Source organism: Varroa jacobsoni, unplaced genomic scaffold, assembly GCF_002532875.2.
Source record: "Varroa jacobsoni isolate VJ856 unplaced genomic scaffold, vjacob_1.0 scaffold_1247, whole genome shotgun sequence".
Lineage (NCBI taxonomy): Eukaryota > Metazoa > Arthropoda > Arachnida > Mesostigmata > Varroidae > Varroa > Varroa jacobsoni.
The window spans coordinates 202,522-219,852 of NW_019214149.1; the positions used below are offsets into that span (position 1 = coordinate 202,522).

The 17,331-nt window shown below is 39.9% G+C and overlaps 1 protein-coding gene across 4 annotated transcripts; it reads left to right on the forward strand.

Moving 5' to 3' along the window:
• The first annotated feature begins 1,059 nt into the window (after positions 1-1,059).
• Positions 1,060-17,080, forward strand: LOC111268002 (uncharacterized). 4 transcript variants are annotated; one of them, XR_015314033.1, is made up of 4 exons: positions 1,060-1,197; positions 5,304-5,634; positions 16,590-16,692; positions 16,856-17,080. XR_015314033.1 is itself a non-coding variant. In XM_086971532.1 (3 exons), exons 1-3 carry the CDS (start codon positions 1,123-1,125, stop codon positions 6,048-6,050), a joined length of 483 nt encoding a protein of 160 aa, XP_086827658.1. In that variant the 5' UTR covers positions 1,081-1,122; the 3' UTR covers positions 6,051-6,871. The 4 variants fall into 4 exon arrangements, 2 of the variants coding, with proteins under 2 accessions (XP_086827658.1, XP_086827659.1); XR_015314032.1 differs by having other exon boundaries at positions 1,061-1,197; positions 16,866-17,079; XM_086971532.1 differs by lacking the exons at positions 16,590-16,692; positions 16,856-17,080 and adding an exon at positions 5,974-6,871 and having other exon boundaries at positions 1,081-1,197.
• Positions 17,081-17,331: the final 251 nt, after the last annotated feature.

The following is a 17,331-nucleotide window of genomic DNA, read 5'->3' on the forward strand; positions in this document are numbered from 1 at the left end:
AGTTTTTTTTTCTTTCATATTTTTAGAATTCTTAAAACAAATCATTTTACAAAGGGCTCCGGTGCGAGAATTGTTTCTAACTAGAATACTGAAACATTCTCTTACCTTGTTTGACAACAGCCTTTCGTGAAACACGGCCCGTGCTATCAGCTTTCCTGATTATTGAAACTGCCGCAACAACAGTCAGGTTCAGCAGACATCACACGCCTACAGTGTTACGGCCAGCTTTGCTATGTGCGAATGATTTTCCCCTTTTTACCACAGCCACCTTTTTTTTTGTGACTTTTAGCCCCCATTGATCCGCTGAAGTTGTACCGCATGAAGACCACCCTTTCAATGTTGCACCTCGCAATACCACCAGCGTTACTATGGATTCAATGCATTTAGATGCTAAAGCCGACAACGTCTGTTCATTTCGTGCTTGTTTAGTGACCAAATTCTTCGTTGTTTCTTATTGCCTCTTGGGCTTTCGCATTAACGCTTACCAGTAGGCCCACTTAGGTTCCCTCAACGAAAAACGATTGACCTATACACACAGTGTCGGTTTATACACGTTACGCGCATGTTGACCGTACGATTTACCCCCCTCCCCCAATTCTCGTCTCATTACGTTCAGCGTTCGATTCAGTTTCCTTCGTGATACTACTAGTAGTTTCGATCTCACCTAACTGTTGCCATCGCAACGGTCGCATAACTGCAGACGTCGGCTTTTTTGCCGGACTGAGACGGTTGTTCGATAGCGCGTGTGCAGCAATCAGCTGCTCGACCGCAGTTCGTTTGTTCGATAGCCCGACTGGCCATGGTTTAGGGGTGGCGCACCCCCTACCTTTCAACCAGCCGCACTTCAACGCAAGCTGATTTTCAGCGCTGCCCTGACAGCATTGCACCGTGCACACAGCTATGCCTCAACGCATGGCAGAGTAATTTCTGCTGTTTGTAGTTCAGTTGCAAAAGCAGAAGCCACCGCAGCTACGCATCTGACCTACCGCCATCTTGCCACTGATACAGACGCTTCCACTCACGTCCGCACACGCGCAAGTTTTAATGGCTGTATCTAACCCAACTTGAGGCAGGCAGCTGGGCATTACACCACGTCTGGCACGATTGATCAACGATGATATTATGTACGCTGGTGTATGGCATGCAGGTGGAGTCGCGATATCCGTTCATGATGGCCGGTTTCGTTCACCGCTGACGGTTGGTATACACAAGTACTAACGGTGTTTTTCTCCCCCTCACACGCCGACGATCTAGTAAGGCTCCGATGCGCCACACGCTGACAACGCACATGTCCACTCTATCGCAGTAGTTGGCTCGGTGGCTGACACCACTCGCTTGCCAGCTCCCCGTAGTCATTGCGCTATATCCATGAATTTTTCTGCTTCCCTCGATTATCTTTCTCATCATGTAGCTGGCAAAGTCGTTGTTGTCGCAGCTAACCATGCCATTAACTACTCTATTGCGCTAACCGGAACAGAGCCACCTGCTCGTTGGTATACGCCAGCTACTGGAGTACCAATGTATCGGCGGTCGGTTTAGCGATTGCTGAATGTTTGACGTCTGAAAGAGCGTCAGAGCTGATTTGAACGCCGGTTGAACTGCTGTGGCAGTGGAGTATCCGGAGTCACTGCATTAGCAGTATACCACAATACAACAGCATTGGCATTATAGCAGCGCAAGAACCGGCTGTGTTTGTCCGAAGAGAAAGTGGGAATAAAGCTTTGGGAAGGGGTTGTTCCTTGGCGGGCATCAAGCGTCGTTCGTTGTTGAGCTTTTCGCGCGTCTATAAATTGGTTCGGCGCCCGGTCAGACACCAGTGTTGTTGTCGTCGTCACTCGTGGTGCTCGAATCGTGTGGTGGTGGTCTTGTTGTCCTAATTGGTTATTTGGTTTGGTTTTTCGAGTTGTTGTCGACTGCCGTTATCGTACCTAGTTTCTTGTGTTTCAAGTTTGTTGTTGTTGGGTGTCTCTCCACACACACACACACACACACACACACACACGTACACACACGTACACACGGATACACTCACGCACGTACATACATACATTCACAGATAACGTACGCCGTTCCGCATACCACGTCGTTCGTCGTTCTTGGATTACACTCATAGTACTACTATTATACACAGTACAGGCGTACTTCGTGCTCAACATTCCCCGGAATCGTCGTCCTCTGCTCCCAGCATGAACGTGGTAGGTTAAACTGGGGAATAGAGAAACCAAAAAAAAGTCATTTCGTGGTTAGATCGCCGTTTTTGCTGTTATTACACATTATTCCTATCGCTATGCTGTGCCAAAGTACTGGTGAAAGCCGGCCGCCATTGAAATGCGAATATAACTTCAAGTCGAATAGGATGCAAAACGAGCAAGTGAATCAAAATACAGTCTGTCTATTGTGGTACTGGCTTTCGGTACAACGTAATGGCTAGAGAGTACAACAACCAATAAGAAACCGTTATCGATAAAAGAAAAACAGTGAACTGATCAAAGCAAGAAGCCAATCCAGAGGTAATAGACAGAGCGAGCACGGCGCTGAACTATTTGTTTAACGGATTAAAGGATCGCGCTTATTTTACGCAAAGAGAAGTCATGTCGCAGGAACAGCAGTTGTATCTCGAAACTAGGCATTCAAATGAGCGCGTGTCCTCACAGTAGTCATCAAATCCTGCCCAAAAAAAATACCTATCTGTTACAACAAAATGGCCTTATTGTGTTCGCATATCAATGTAGTGGAAATTATGTTTTTAGGATTATTGAGAAGTTGGGTATCTTTCTCCGATCAGATTGACCTTTGCTTTCAGATATCTGCCCTAACTGTTAATTAAATTTATAAAAAAAAAAAAGAAAGTAATTGACGCAGGCTAGTACGGATACTGTTTCTATCTGGGTGGCACCCAACAGCGCCAAGGAAATTTCCTATGCAGTATCAAAAAAGTGACAGAAAAACGCCAGGGATCTAATGTTTTACTTTTGGCAACGATGAACGTGCACTAGGATTCAATATAATTTAGTGAATATTCTCCAATCGCCCTTCCTATGGACTATCGACCCTTCGACACTCACAAAACATTTTTTTTGCGGCAAATCGACAACATATCCTGTTTGTTGAAGACATTTCTCGAAATTCAAAATTAGTAGGAAGTATACGTTATCTATCATAATACCTCATATAGGTTGACGCTGCTTTTACTTGGGCACATGCTTCTAATAATAGGCTACGAGAGCTCAGATGCTAAGCAGTATTCATATATATCTATATATATATATATAGCAATGACGAGAGAAAAAAGAGGTGCTCAGGAAAAGCATTCTAGAAGTAGTCGGTTGCTACCGTATTCGATGAAGAAAGACTAACTAGAATTCAACATATTCACATAACTATCTATTAAACTAGCTCGTTTGTGCATACGTATATATATATATATATAGATATATATATATATATTGTTTCTTTTGAAAAATTAATAAATTGTCGTGTTCTATTTCCTATAGTTTTGCAAAAACAAGTCTCATTGGTCAATTTTTTTTTTGTACTTTTGTATGTTAATTATTTGAATGTTTCAGAAAATTCTATCGTACTCTACAAAAATAAGATGTATGTTAAATTTTTTGAGTTACTAATTACCAAATTAAAAGATTACAGTTGTCTGAATCTATTGAACTTCGATCAAGCAAATGCATACCAATTTTTGCTATGGAACACACAAACACAAACAACATGATAGACGTGTTGTGGCCAATTGTTCATATAAACAGGCTTGTGGTTCAGAACTGACGATATGGTGACGATCTGTGTTTTGTGTAAGAAGAAAAACCCAGATCTACTGTAATGCCTTTTCCAGAAATCATAGTAGAGTTGGGTCGCTAGTAGCGGTTTCTTCTGCTAAGAGCCTAGAGTTCACACGTTGGAAGCTGCAACATAGCTGCTTCGCGTTAGAAAACCAATCGAAACTTAGCGGTCATTCCGAACGCAAGAAGTTCATAAGCCTACGACAGATTCTTTAAACTAAACGCATAGGTGAGAGCTGGGTTAGATGGGCCAGAATTTGTTTTACGCTATCGTTGAAAATAAGAAAAAAGGAATTTATATATTAAATCTGTGAATTCTTTCTATGCCGCTGAAATGGGACTACTACAATTCATTGTTTTTCAAGACAATATTAAGTAAGAACACTTCTATCGTTGGCCCATATAGCTCTGCAAAGTATGGTAACATGGGCCGACCATAGGCCCACATAGGCCACTGATGATTCATGCGCAGAAGAACATTGTCGCTCAACAGAACTAGAAACGAAACCCTTTTCTTGGTAAGAACTGTGATTATGGCTAGACAAGCCGATGCTTTATAGTCATCGACCGCCAAGTTAGATAGGCTAAAGATTTTGATACGTTTACTTCATGTCTATAACTACACAGTCTGCATAGGTATCGGCACGTCTACGAGTTTCAGTTGGATTCGGACAATGTGTGCGCCACTTTCTAGAGCCTACTTGACCGGACTGAACCTGCATGATTGTAGCATACATAATTATTTAGTAGTAGTAGTAAGTTCTGACATAAAATCGTGCTTATTCACAATGTAGGACCCATTTTGCCAATATTGTTTTGTCCAAACGATGCGTTATGTCAATGAAGTCACTGAAATTTATTTTAAAACCGCGCGTAACGTTGTTACTTAACAATTATGTTTGGTTACAGCGAGTGCAAAACTACGATGCTCTAATTTAACTTAATATATGATTTCCTATTAAACGAAGTTGTACTCTGAAGCTAGTTAGTTCTCTCAATTTCTCTGTAACATTAGCATAGACTGCATTCTGCTTCATATATGTTTGAAACGACCCAGCTGGTTCATATGGCCCCAGGGCAGTCGTGTACAATAACCCAATGTAATGGCTCTCACAAAGCCCAATTTCAATTCAGTTTGCCTTTAAAAATGTCGACTTTTGTAAATGGAGAGGCGATAGTTGTTACTGTTCAAGCCGAACTCGATTAAATGCGAAAGAAACGCTTGGCTGTTCCGTTGCTTTCTAAAATTCGATCAAAGAAAAAAATCCAGTAAAGCGGACTGCACTGAATTTTTGACCCGAATGCATTTAAAAAATTCTAGAAGTTCAACAGTATAGATATTTTATATCAACGTTCCTTTGATGGAAAAACACGCGATAGGGTTATATAGACTCTGCCCCATACAGTTCTGTATATACCTATACCTATATAAAATGTTAGCATTTTTTTTATAAGACTTCCCTCGCACTCTAATTTTTTTCTCGTGTACACTTCGCGTTTTATGGCTCGTAGCGCATGTTTCTTGCTGCTGCTGCTGCTGCTGCCTCCGTCGTGGTGCTAGCCTCGGCAGGTTTTCATGGCACTCATTTGCACCAGTCCATCGTCTCGCCCGGTGGACATCATGCACATGCTAACACCCACTACGTGAAAGTGCCGGTCGTCGGTCACGAAATTGTTAAGCAGCCCGTTGTAACGTACGTGCCTAAAGCAGTTCCGATTCTCAAGGTCGGTGTTAAACCCGTCCACACTATCACGTCGATCCGCGAGGAGCCTCTTGTAGTCTTCAATAACCCAATTCCATCGCTTGTGACCGGACCCGGAGTATCCCTTGTCGAAGGACGTGGTATGAATCCTCTAATGCTATTTATAATAGTTCACAATTAACAGTAATTAGTAACTTTATAATAACACTTGTTTTATATTTGATAAGTTTTAGATGACTATAACATGGCTGTTATATTAAAGTCATTGGCCGAACAACTGCTAGTTGTTGGAGCATGTGTCTAATTTAACAGTGAAAATATTGGGCCTTTTGCTATAAGCTCCAGTGTTTACCGAAACAGCGACATTGGTGCCCTGCGCTGTTGTTAAATAAAGTAAGCTAAATCTCTGTAAAAGACATTTCAGAAAGTTGTTTGATGTTGCAGTGCCTTATATACCTCCCATCATAATTTAATTATAGGTCTTGGAGCTGGACTTAATAGAGGTTTAAGGGGTCTCACTTTGAACGACGGCCACGGAGGTCATGGATGGTGGTGAAGGTCATAGACAAATTAAACTCAGCCACAATGACGAAGAAGCCCTAAAGCGAGGAATGTCTATGTATAAGGTTCTAAATGCGAAAATTCAACCATTTCTCTAACTGATCAGCAAACATCCCTTGTGTATTTATATGACTAGTTATTCTAATAATGTTAGTTAATAACGCTAATAATAGTATTAAACATAAAACGATGTAACATGAGGCGTACCTGTTTGTGTATATACGGACTTCCGCATGAACGTAGCCCTAAAAAACTTCGATTTTGAAGTATCTGTCCACATCGTGAATGGATGTTAATGTGTGATGCATAGTGCGAGTGGAATATCAGCTGTGTTTGTATTTTCCATATAGAAATGTACTTCGTTTTCATATAGTGATGGCGCAAAGTACTCTGCACTAACAATGGACTTTTACATGACTTAATCCTAGGCACTGTGGTGAAAGCAGGCAGGATGTCGATGCAGGTCTATAGGGTCATGTAACAGGAAGATGCCAAAAAATGATATATATTTTGACTACCTGTGTTATACTGATATTAATTATAGTAATAAATAAAACTGCGAGTTGATTGTATTAAAGCTATTATAGAAATATTAAAAAAATCAAGTAGTGGCCTGTAAGTATAGGCATTGATTTTTACGGTAAGATGGAATAGATATACGCTGGTTTTAATATACTGGTTTTATAATAATACGATACTGCTTCAACTGTCAAATCACTCAGCATCAAAAATGAAGAAGTTATATCCCGTACTCAACCGCCCAAACCATACTCGTATATGTAATAAACTGTACGTAAGTCGTGCAACATGAATTGATCAGCTGTCTTCATGTTTTGAAGGTCAGAACTGGAGAAGAGGTTTTTAAGCCCGAAATGGCTATTTTCAAAAAAACATTTTTTGTTCTTGAATTTAAAATGTATTTTAATAGAGACCAAATTATTCAATACGGGGCTCATCTGCTTATCAATAATCATAGCCGCTTTCTCGTCCAGATCCCCCCCCCCCAAAAAAAAATCATCCAGCCCCCAAATATCCAGCCCTTTCCAAAAGAACATACAAGAAAATACCCGCATTCGAAGAAAATATCCAATTTATACGAATATTTTTGGAAATCAAAAAAACACATGTCATCTATTTAACAGGGTTTCCATTTTGTGTTCTAACTCACCATTATAAATAAAAAAGCGTCCGTACATTGTCCATAAATTATACCTTCCTTGTTAGCCAAACGGATGTTTCCTATAAGTTTCAATTCGGTCATGCGGTTCCCCACAGCTTTCAAAACGTTTGCGAACTGTGGCGTTCGTTCTCAATGGCAGACTGGAAAATATTGTGTTTTCCCAACAAATACATTATCAACATGTTATATGCTGGCAGGCTTCACGCGTCGTGATGGCCATTTACCAAGATGCCACTAGACTACAAGCAGCCAGTTAACTAGTAGACCAATTACAGGCTATGTTGTAGTATACCCGTATAGCCTCGCGCCATATAGGCTTGTTGTTCTTGAACAAGAAGGGGGAATAAAGTGCGTCGAAACTCCTCTCCGCATTCACAATCAACGCGATTGAAACAACCTATAAATGTTTGTCATAGAATTGACGGACGGATGGACACGGTACGATAGGCGTGTTAAGGGTGACTGAATGGTGGCGCTCGCAACTTGACCCCATAGTAAGGACGCAGTAGCAAATTTGTGAAGAGACTAACTTACATTATTAAAGTTACTGTTGCTCTGTGAGAAGTTCATTTGGTTGCTGAGAAAGTGATCGTAGAGGCGGTACTCTGCCAACACTTTCACGATAAGAAACTTTTTCCAGCAACTGTCCAACAGCAGTGGCGAATTGTATATCTGTCCCATCGCCTGTAAACGTCGCTAGGTATCTCGTACGTTCGTTACAATGACTAGAGAGTGTACAACGCTGTTACAAGCTATATGGGATTGAACTTTGGAAAGTGCAATCTCTTTACTTCAATATGTCAATTAGACTTGGTGAAGACTATGGAAGAAGAGCTAGACCTCCCGTGCTGACTTATAACGCACGAGAAATTTGAAGAAAAACAATGTGGCGAAGTATACCCTCCCCTTACCTAGAATTACTCAAACTAACGATAGTGTCGATTTTAGCGACTTCGTAAGATAGTATATGCAGTTAATTGTGTTGGCCTACATTTTCCAAACAGGTGACAGCGCCCAAACATTAGTGACCATAACATCTTTAAACAGTGTGAACATTTCGCTCACAAAGCAACCGTTAGCAAAGCGTCAGATTCAGTGGCTTTGTTTTGCTGGGTGATTCAAGTTATTTAGAAGCCAAGAAGGGGTATAGATAGTATCTCGTATCGGTCATTGTGTTTGCATGCGCTGAACAGAAGATCGTCGCTTAATGCGAATGGATACATATATACAATGGTCGATGTTAAGTCGTCTTTCTACTTCATTAAATATCTCGTTTAATTTAAATTTCTTCTAAACGCTGTTTAAGTAAATGCTGGAAGCATCATTTTGAACAAGTCGTACTGTTTGCTCGCATGTAAAATACTGGGAGATGTATAAATGGAAAATAAAAAAAAAAAAGGATTAAGGTGGTAATAAAATGTGCTATATTGTAAGGACAATAATATGAGATGAGATAAAATGAACGTCATTAAATGTCAGGTAACATTTTCATATGTTTCATAGATTTCATATGTTAAAAAAAGGATTCGTGCAACTCTCGTTAGGTAAAACGAGTTTCCTGTTCAGTAAGAAGAATATCGCCATACGAGAATAAAACATGCATGTTCAAAATTAAGTTAAATTTTTTCTATACTGATAAAATTACCGAATTAAACTTGTGTGCAATACTGATTCTAATGGCTATTGCCGAATAGGAAATCAGAATCAATCCAGCGAACAGCTTTTACCCCGGCTACTTTTACCGAATAACGCTCTGATTTAGCGTATATAGCAAAGCATAACAGTTTGACAACACTCTAACGTCTTGTATAATTTTTTTTTGCCGTCACTGTAAGCCTATGTTTGTCGTCATAACATACGTCCAGCCTGCTTGAACATTACCAATCCGTTACTATAGTTTGAGGATCATAGTTTCAATTTTTTGTACTGCTAATATAAATAAACAACAATACACGTATGCGCTCGAGTCTTTTTAAAAAGATGTCGTGTTTGCCAGCTATGTGCGCTTGTTATTCCGTGTTAGCATTTCGATTGACAGATGCAATATATCAATCGCCGGCGGAAACCCCATTTTCGTTGTAACCGCAACATTTTAACGTCTGTGGAAAAAAAATTTCTTCTCTAATTGACTTAACTTGTGCGTCGGCTGTGCGTTGAATTAAGTGTTCGTTTTCGCGCGTTCGGATCCGTAATAACACTATTTTCCGATGCTGTGGGCGGCGGGGATTCGATTAACGGAACTACACATGGTTCCGGTGAGACCTGTAGGATGATAAATAAAATTGTGTGCGCAGTGCGTTGTGTCCTAAGGGCAAGTGGAATTTAAGATTTTTAATGTGTCCCATTAATTATGTGTCCTAAACGAATGATCCTGTAGTTCCTGGCATGTCTTTGTACTCTCTGGAGGACGTCCCACGCCCTTTCTTCCTGGTAGCAATCTGTTTACACCACTGTCGACAACCGATAAAGATATATTGTCCGAGATTTATGGATTTGTAAACTCGGGGATATTAAAAAAGATACAGCACATATGACATGTGCCTCAATAGAGAAATAGCGAAACGGCGTTTCTGATTCAACCATTACTTCAAAATTTACTGTCAAAACCCAAAGATCTAAAGCTGGGTCCGAAAGAAAAGTAGAACTAACTATATTTTAGAATTTTATGAATAGTTATAACCGTGTTAATCGCCCAGATGCATTCACAATAGCGCATTTTGCACGCATTCATACTTCGGGAATATCGATGGGGTAAATCATCAGTAAACTTACCAGTAGATCTATAATTAGGACAGTAAAGTTACATCCATAACACAGACACTGCCACATAGGTTGTCGTAATAAGTGAGATTCGTTGTTACAACGGAAGCTACAAGAACTAGATAAGTTAATAAATATCTTGAGTGTAAACATCAGGTACTGCCGTCGAGTAGTGCTTCAAGCTATAAGACTTAATTCACATCGTCCAAGAACCAACGTAAGCAACGAAGCGAAAACGTCAGACAGAAAAAGTTATGTAGAAGCGCGTACAAAAGGCGCGCTGAATATTTCAGATCTGGTTTACAGAAGTTATTCAACACTTTGTCCAACATTTCCTGTAGAAAAAATAGGCTCGTCCTGAAAAACAGAAATGGTCGTCTACTCATTATTCAGTATTCTTGGTATATTTGCGTGAGATATAGAAGCTCAAGTTTTCTAAGCAAATTGACCCATTATTCTGTTTCAAAATGGCACAGATTGCACCGACTCGCAAAGATTTGTCATAGATCGAGGGTGTTATAAATAGTGGCCAGGAGCCCAAACTTTACATATTAAAATATTTCGAATCGAAGAAGCCCGCTATTCAGATATATCTGGACAACCATTGATCGACTCTCTTAATAATACAACTAGCTGGTAATAAAGTTCTCTATAATTCTAATGTGAACTTGAGGTCAATAGGACAGCTGAGGTGAAGGCTAACTTTGTACAAAATTGTGGAAAGGTCTGTGCATATATTTTATGCACGAGCGGTGACAAACTGCTAACAGTGAACGTGAGAACGCTTGCTGTACCGCGACCTTCTGCTTCGAAAAGCACACGTATTTTGATACGTAAGTAAGGATGACTAGATTTCAATTCTTCCGTACTTTCCCGAAGCAGCCGACAAAACTGTGACAATTCTGTTGCGATCTTGCTTTTGCGACAAACCGCGTCACCCATACCACCTGTACGAGGCATGAATTATTCAGACTCTAGAAAACAAAACAATGCTCGTCTTTGCTTCTTGTTCATAGTAGGTCTGCTGAAAGGTTTCAGAACGACGTAACTATAGGAGGCGTCTGCTGAGCTGGCAAGTGATTCTAGTTATCAGGACGAATTTTTATTAATTTTTTTTTAATAAAACGTCTTTATTTAACCATAAGCGTTTGCTACTTAAACTGAATACGCGTACATCTAAACTAACACGCTGCATGTGTTGTACGAGTCGTCCCGCGCATTTGCGCTAGTTATCAAGGTGGCCAAACGCGTAGTGGCAACCATCACGCCTAGAGTAGAAATAGTGCACCGAACATTTGACTATGTACTATCTACCATGTACCCAGATGCCGAAGTGGACTTTGAACTATTTTCTAATTACCTATGGTTAGCATGCTCGTTTTATAGAAGCTAAGGTTGACGTCGCACGTTTCCATCCTTTACGCTAGAAGGCAGACTTTTTTAGCATCTTCTTAGCAGGCTGGTAAACAACATTTCATTTTGTAATGTTGTTTACCGGCCTGTTACCATTAATTTAATGTACTACCGTTACCCGCTTCGGAAGCGGTGCTTTCAGCCTATTCAATTGTAAAGTATTTCGTTATGTTGGTTCGTTACGGAAAAAAGCTAGTTCGCCTGCAAATAATGAACTCAAGTTATACTTTGAGTGTTCAGTCTACGATATTAACGAACTGGAATCAAATCGGGACTGCTAAATGGGTACAAATCTATTTGACAGTTATCCATATTTATTCGCCGCATAGATACGGATATTTCGTAAGTACCTGTAGTGTAAAGTCTGTTTTGTTGATTAGTTCCTTAATATAATACGTTATTATTACTGATATCATCATTATTGTCGTTGTCAAATCAATGCCGGCGTTTCGACTTAATTAAGCTTCGCCATTTTTCGAATGTGGCCACCTATAGCTAAAAGGCGGGCGCATAGAGGACGCCTCAAATGCGCACGGTAACCTCAACACTGCAAATAGGAGCTCGTATTCCAGCTGATGTGCTGAGAAGAAAGGTACCATGCTTTAGTTTCACCAACCCCTGGCCGATACAGTTGCGCTAGTAAGTTTACTGTCGCAAAGTTAGCTAAAAAACCTTGATTTTGGGGGGCGCGACACACTGCATCCAATGCTTACACCGAAACACCTTTTTGAGAAAGTTAGCATGGACTTCACGCGCCTACTGGGAGCCCCGAATGGCAAGATTTTTATGTTTTAGCTACAGTCAGCTATTTGATCGTTTTGTTCACTTCTTACTGATTCATTAGATGATATCTGATGTTATGGTTACGACGCTATAACAATGCTCCGTAATGCCTCTTCGGGGGTTTCGACGCTTTTCTGGCAGAAACCTGTTTTCACGCGTCGGATGGCGACGGACTACCTCAAACGGAACCACATCAGACACGTTCACCGACCATGTAATAGTTACCGAGGCCTGTAAATCGCGACAGAAGTTCTTATTTCAAATGACGTTTCCCTAAACAATGCTACATTTGATAGCGTTTGTTGGGGCTGAGATTACTTTGCCTAGTAATATTACCTGGAAAGCTTCCCGGTGCGGGTAAATAGAGAACTTCAGCACTTCGAATTAGGACGACGCGTATAGCAGCAGTAGAAGGAAGCACTCTTGAAAGAGGAAAAGCCCGCCTTGCATGAATCCAGGGAAGTTGTGAATGTGCTGATGAAAGTCAAGCAGGCAACGTCAAGGTCACTCAAATACATGCGCTATCATAGGCACCACGCTGTCGTAGGCAGGGCAGTACCACGCAAACACAAGACTGTTATCCTCTGAGCACTTCAGTTGGCCGAGGATAGGTGGCCATATATCGGGAAAAATACCCCAGTAGCACACAGTGATTTGTAGTAATTATAATTCCTTCGTACAGCGGCCAATATCAACACACCGGGAAGAGCTCCATCCTGATGCCCTTGATGGTTTAGTGATGCCGTGTCTGCCTATTGAACGCCAAGACACCTAGTGAGACGATCGAGGTTTGAAACCCACCGTAAACCCGTTCTATTTTGGGCTAGAAGGAGCCAACAGTTTGAAGCCACACTGAACGGCGGCAAAGATAAACATAGAACCCAAAACATTAAATTAGGTTGGCAAACCTCTCAAAGTACTTAAGGCTACAAAGTCCGGCCGGGGGGACTATTAGACATTCGTAAAGATACATTTCTAGTCGAAAAGGAGCACTTAGTAATTCTTTAGCATGGCTAAATACATAATACGATTAAATATTACCTATTTCAGCTCGGCTGAAGCAAAAAATGCCTAGCCCAAGATTAAGCTATTATTAATATCCAAACTGTGGTCTAAAGGTTCACGACATGTATATACAGGGTGAAGCAGACGTCTCTCGACCGGTATATATTTCATATATGAACTAAATCAGCATTCTTTATCAACGAACTCTATATTTCAGAATGCTAACAAATATACACCCGACGGAAGACGAGAATTGCAGAACAACAAACGGGTTCGTGAGACCATTAAATAAGCATGGCTTTCAACTAGCTTATTTTGTTATATCTAAGCTTTCATATATAAATTGAAATGAATGGTAAAAAGAAATGATCTATTTGTTATCTCAAACACGTCACTCAGACTCACCACATTTCTTCGCTAACAAATCCAAGCAACTTTAGCGTTTCCAGAAATCGATGGGGCGTCGTAATAGTGGTCAGTTGAACATGCCGAGACTAAATCTTTTTGCCTTTTCAATTTTGCTGTAATAGCCTATTGACGGGACCGTGGAAGCAAACGGGTAAGAAGGGATTCTTTTCACTAAGATGAATTTCTCGAAAGGGATTATTTGGAATGCATTGGTAAACAGTAGCCGATGATGAGTAATTGCGTACCAATGTAATTATTTATAGTTTAGCTCATATCACCTCAGGTTCAAGATCTCGAGTAATCCAGAGGCACGACCGATTTTCGTTTTTTGGCAACATTATTGCCCTTGTTAGGAGAACGACAATGCGATGGTAAGATGAAAACGAAAAAGGGAAACACTAGTAGCCCTGGTGGTGCTAGCTGTGTAAAGAGCAAGCGAATGATGCGGCAATTGGGCATCCGTATGATAATCTAATAAGAGAACTAATTGATAAAAAATCAATCTTTAGTTTCAAAAAATCTTCAAAAAATCAAGTTTTAGTTTTGGTGCTCACTTAATTAAGCACTAGCTCAGACGGTGGACAGCCATTTAGCACCAAACGGAGTGTGCCGCCTTCGGTTTTGAGCTTCTTTAGAAGCTCTGGAAAACCCTTTTACAGGCTCTTTCGTGTACGCCGACACGTTTTCCTGAATGATTTATAACTGGGCCAAGTGCAGGACTATTATAGACAACCACATGACCTATCCCTAAAATTAGTGGACAGGCGCGTGACCACCGTACAATCATAGGAAGTATCCGGCTCAAAATTTGTACTTCCCTACATTTGAATTTCACGGCCTTTCTCATTTTTCAGTTCTTGGTTGTTACAATCTAATAATAAAAGCCTTGTTTCTGCAGGAATATTGCAGCTTTGGCAAGCTCCTGCAACCTGGAAAGTCATGATTTGACTGTATTTTGTTGAAAACATTGTTGAATGCAGATCTCCACACACCTTAAACCCTTTTCACTAATAACGAAACTTTCTCTGCAAAAAAAATTCCAAGTGATAATGTATCTTTGGTGTGAAGCTGAACGCAATTAGGTTATATACTTGAATGTAATAACATCCTTGGGCACACCGTTCGATTTCCCAATTCAGAATAGACTGTGGATAGGTAATTGTCATGGTTGTTTGCCCCCTTCAGCTTCTCGCCAATTCTTTTACCGTTCGGTCGCCCTTTCTGTTAATTACCTTTTATTGACCATTGCTTTCCCGAACTCAACATGGCTATTAACTCACAACAACACTGAGGTCTAATTTTTTTTGATAGATTTATAATAAATAGCTTTTTTATAATTACCCTTACGAGGCTACTTTATTGACGAAAACTATCACTTGACCTCAGTATGAGCACATTACTGTTCCCTGCAATAACACGATTTGAATTATTTGTATACAGTTAAAAATCAACAACAAGGTCTGTGAACGAAAGAAAAACCAATCTCCTTTCAAGTGATTACGATCTCGTACGCTTAGAAATCCTTTTTTATTCTGAAGCTTTGTAATGAATGAGGGATTGAGCAGCCTGGAGTAATGTATTGTGTTAGTAATGATATTTAGTGCATTGTTATTAAATTCAGATATATAGAAAGTTTATAAAAAATACTGTATGACGCACAGTAAAGTGGACGTAAAAATGAATAATGCTGCAAACTGGGTTTAGTACTGCTGGTTAATAAGAGTAATATTTTACAAGCTTCGTTTTAGGCTCTTCCTTTGTGCTGAACAACGAATTTTTGCCCAAACTAAACGTTTCATGGGTATTAAACCCATAGAAATAGAGTCAAACCTCTTGTTCTTATAGTTGTTTTCAACTTTCAACACCTTTGTGAGAAAAAAGAACAACTTTGCAACAAGACCGTCAACTTTGTAAGCAACAGAATTATATTTCCCGAGGAGATTTCCTAAAAAATTCTAAATGTTAAAGCAGATAGATAGGACTAAAAAGTCACACACACACACACACAAATTTGTTTTATGTAGGTCTAGGAATATACTTTTCTTCTACGAGCAGTAAATTTTGATATTTCCTAGTAGAAAACTGGAACAGGTCCATTTTTAGCAGTACAGCAGGCCAGAGACTCAAACAATTAATATCTAGGAGAAAATGCTAGCAACGTCTAGGTTGGTATATATATATATATTTTTTTTTAGTTTTTTTATTTTTTGCAATCTGCCGTGTTCCTGATCTTATGGTTATGCTTGTGATTTTCAGATAAACGGGGTTTGAAATTAAAAATACACTTTGGATATTATCGAAAATAATATGAAGTTCAACAAGGACCATGATATTTGTTGACCCAAATTGTCCTGTATCAAGTATCATGCGCCATTAAAAGTATACTTTGTCCAGTTACAGAGATTGAGTGAGTTCAAAAAGAACAAGTCCTTTTGTAGTGTTTTCCATATTGGGCCCAGCAATATTTAACGAATACTGAACTATTTTAAAAATATCACATGCTCATATAATCATTACCGTTCTCGACCACCATTTCTCTTTACAACTTATTTGGCCTCTTCATCATTACGCCGTTCGTTAAACTTACAGCACCAATGAGCAAGCTCTCGAAACAAACATTACTACAAAAGGCAGTTGTGCGAAACTGCCTATAATTTATTCAACAAAAATCCAGTTGTATCAAATAAGGACAAACAGCCTTTGGTTGTAGTTGATGGGATGGGAAATAAGCTGCGTGAGAAAATAAAAAACCGAGATGCTGCGCTATTCCCCTGCGTACCGGTATCTGGGCGCACTGGTAAGCCAACCTCCACTTAGAGATAACTACCGTTGGCCGGCCAGTTGATAGCAGGCTAAACCGAGTGTTCGGGAATCGTTTTACCTTCTTAAAAGGTAAAAACCTTCTTCTGCCTAAAAGTTTTTAATCTTTACTACGTATTGTTCGCTACTCACATTCACTTCCAGGCCAGCGCTTTAATCTTTCAGGGTGCTAGCAGATCCCGGTCAACTCTGCCCAAACAGATCGTCATATGAGAAAAGCAGATAGGAAAATTCTGTTGAGGAAATCGTTTAATCAAATGCTATTTAGGTACGTATACACATTGATAATATTGTAATACGAGGCCGTATTTTGCGTTCAGTTATGTCAGACAAGTAACCATATATCGAGCCAACATCGGTATGACACATGATGGTCAATCGATCTTCAAGATTACGCAAATAAACAAACGAGGAAATATTTGTTGTCTGAGGTTATACTAGATATCCCACAGTTCGTTGTGCGATGGACATAAGGCTGTGGCGCAACTTCAAGGACCGCTGAAAGAACAACAGAGAAAGCTGACTGCCTCGAAATGTTTAGAAAGAACGGAAAGGGAACGAAGAATCGAACGTATCACTTAGGTTATAAAATGCACCGTCTAAATGACTCTTAAAATGTTCTGCAAGAAAAATAAATCGGTTTTTTTTTGTTTAGAAAAATACAACGAAGTACGATTCTTTATTCAATTTTCGCCCTTAGGTAGTGCTGCCCAAATAAGTAACTGAAATTTTACTGCGTCCTTTTAGGAACATATGTTTACTGATCATTTCACTATAAAGCTAAGCCCTCTCAGCCTTGACAAGGGATATGTAGTAGAATACAGTGAGAGTATATAATAAAATAAACTGTTCTACTGTGCATTGTATGAAAACATTGTAATTGAAAACCTCGCAAGCAAAAACCTCC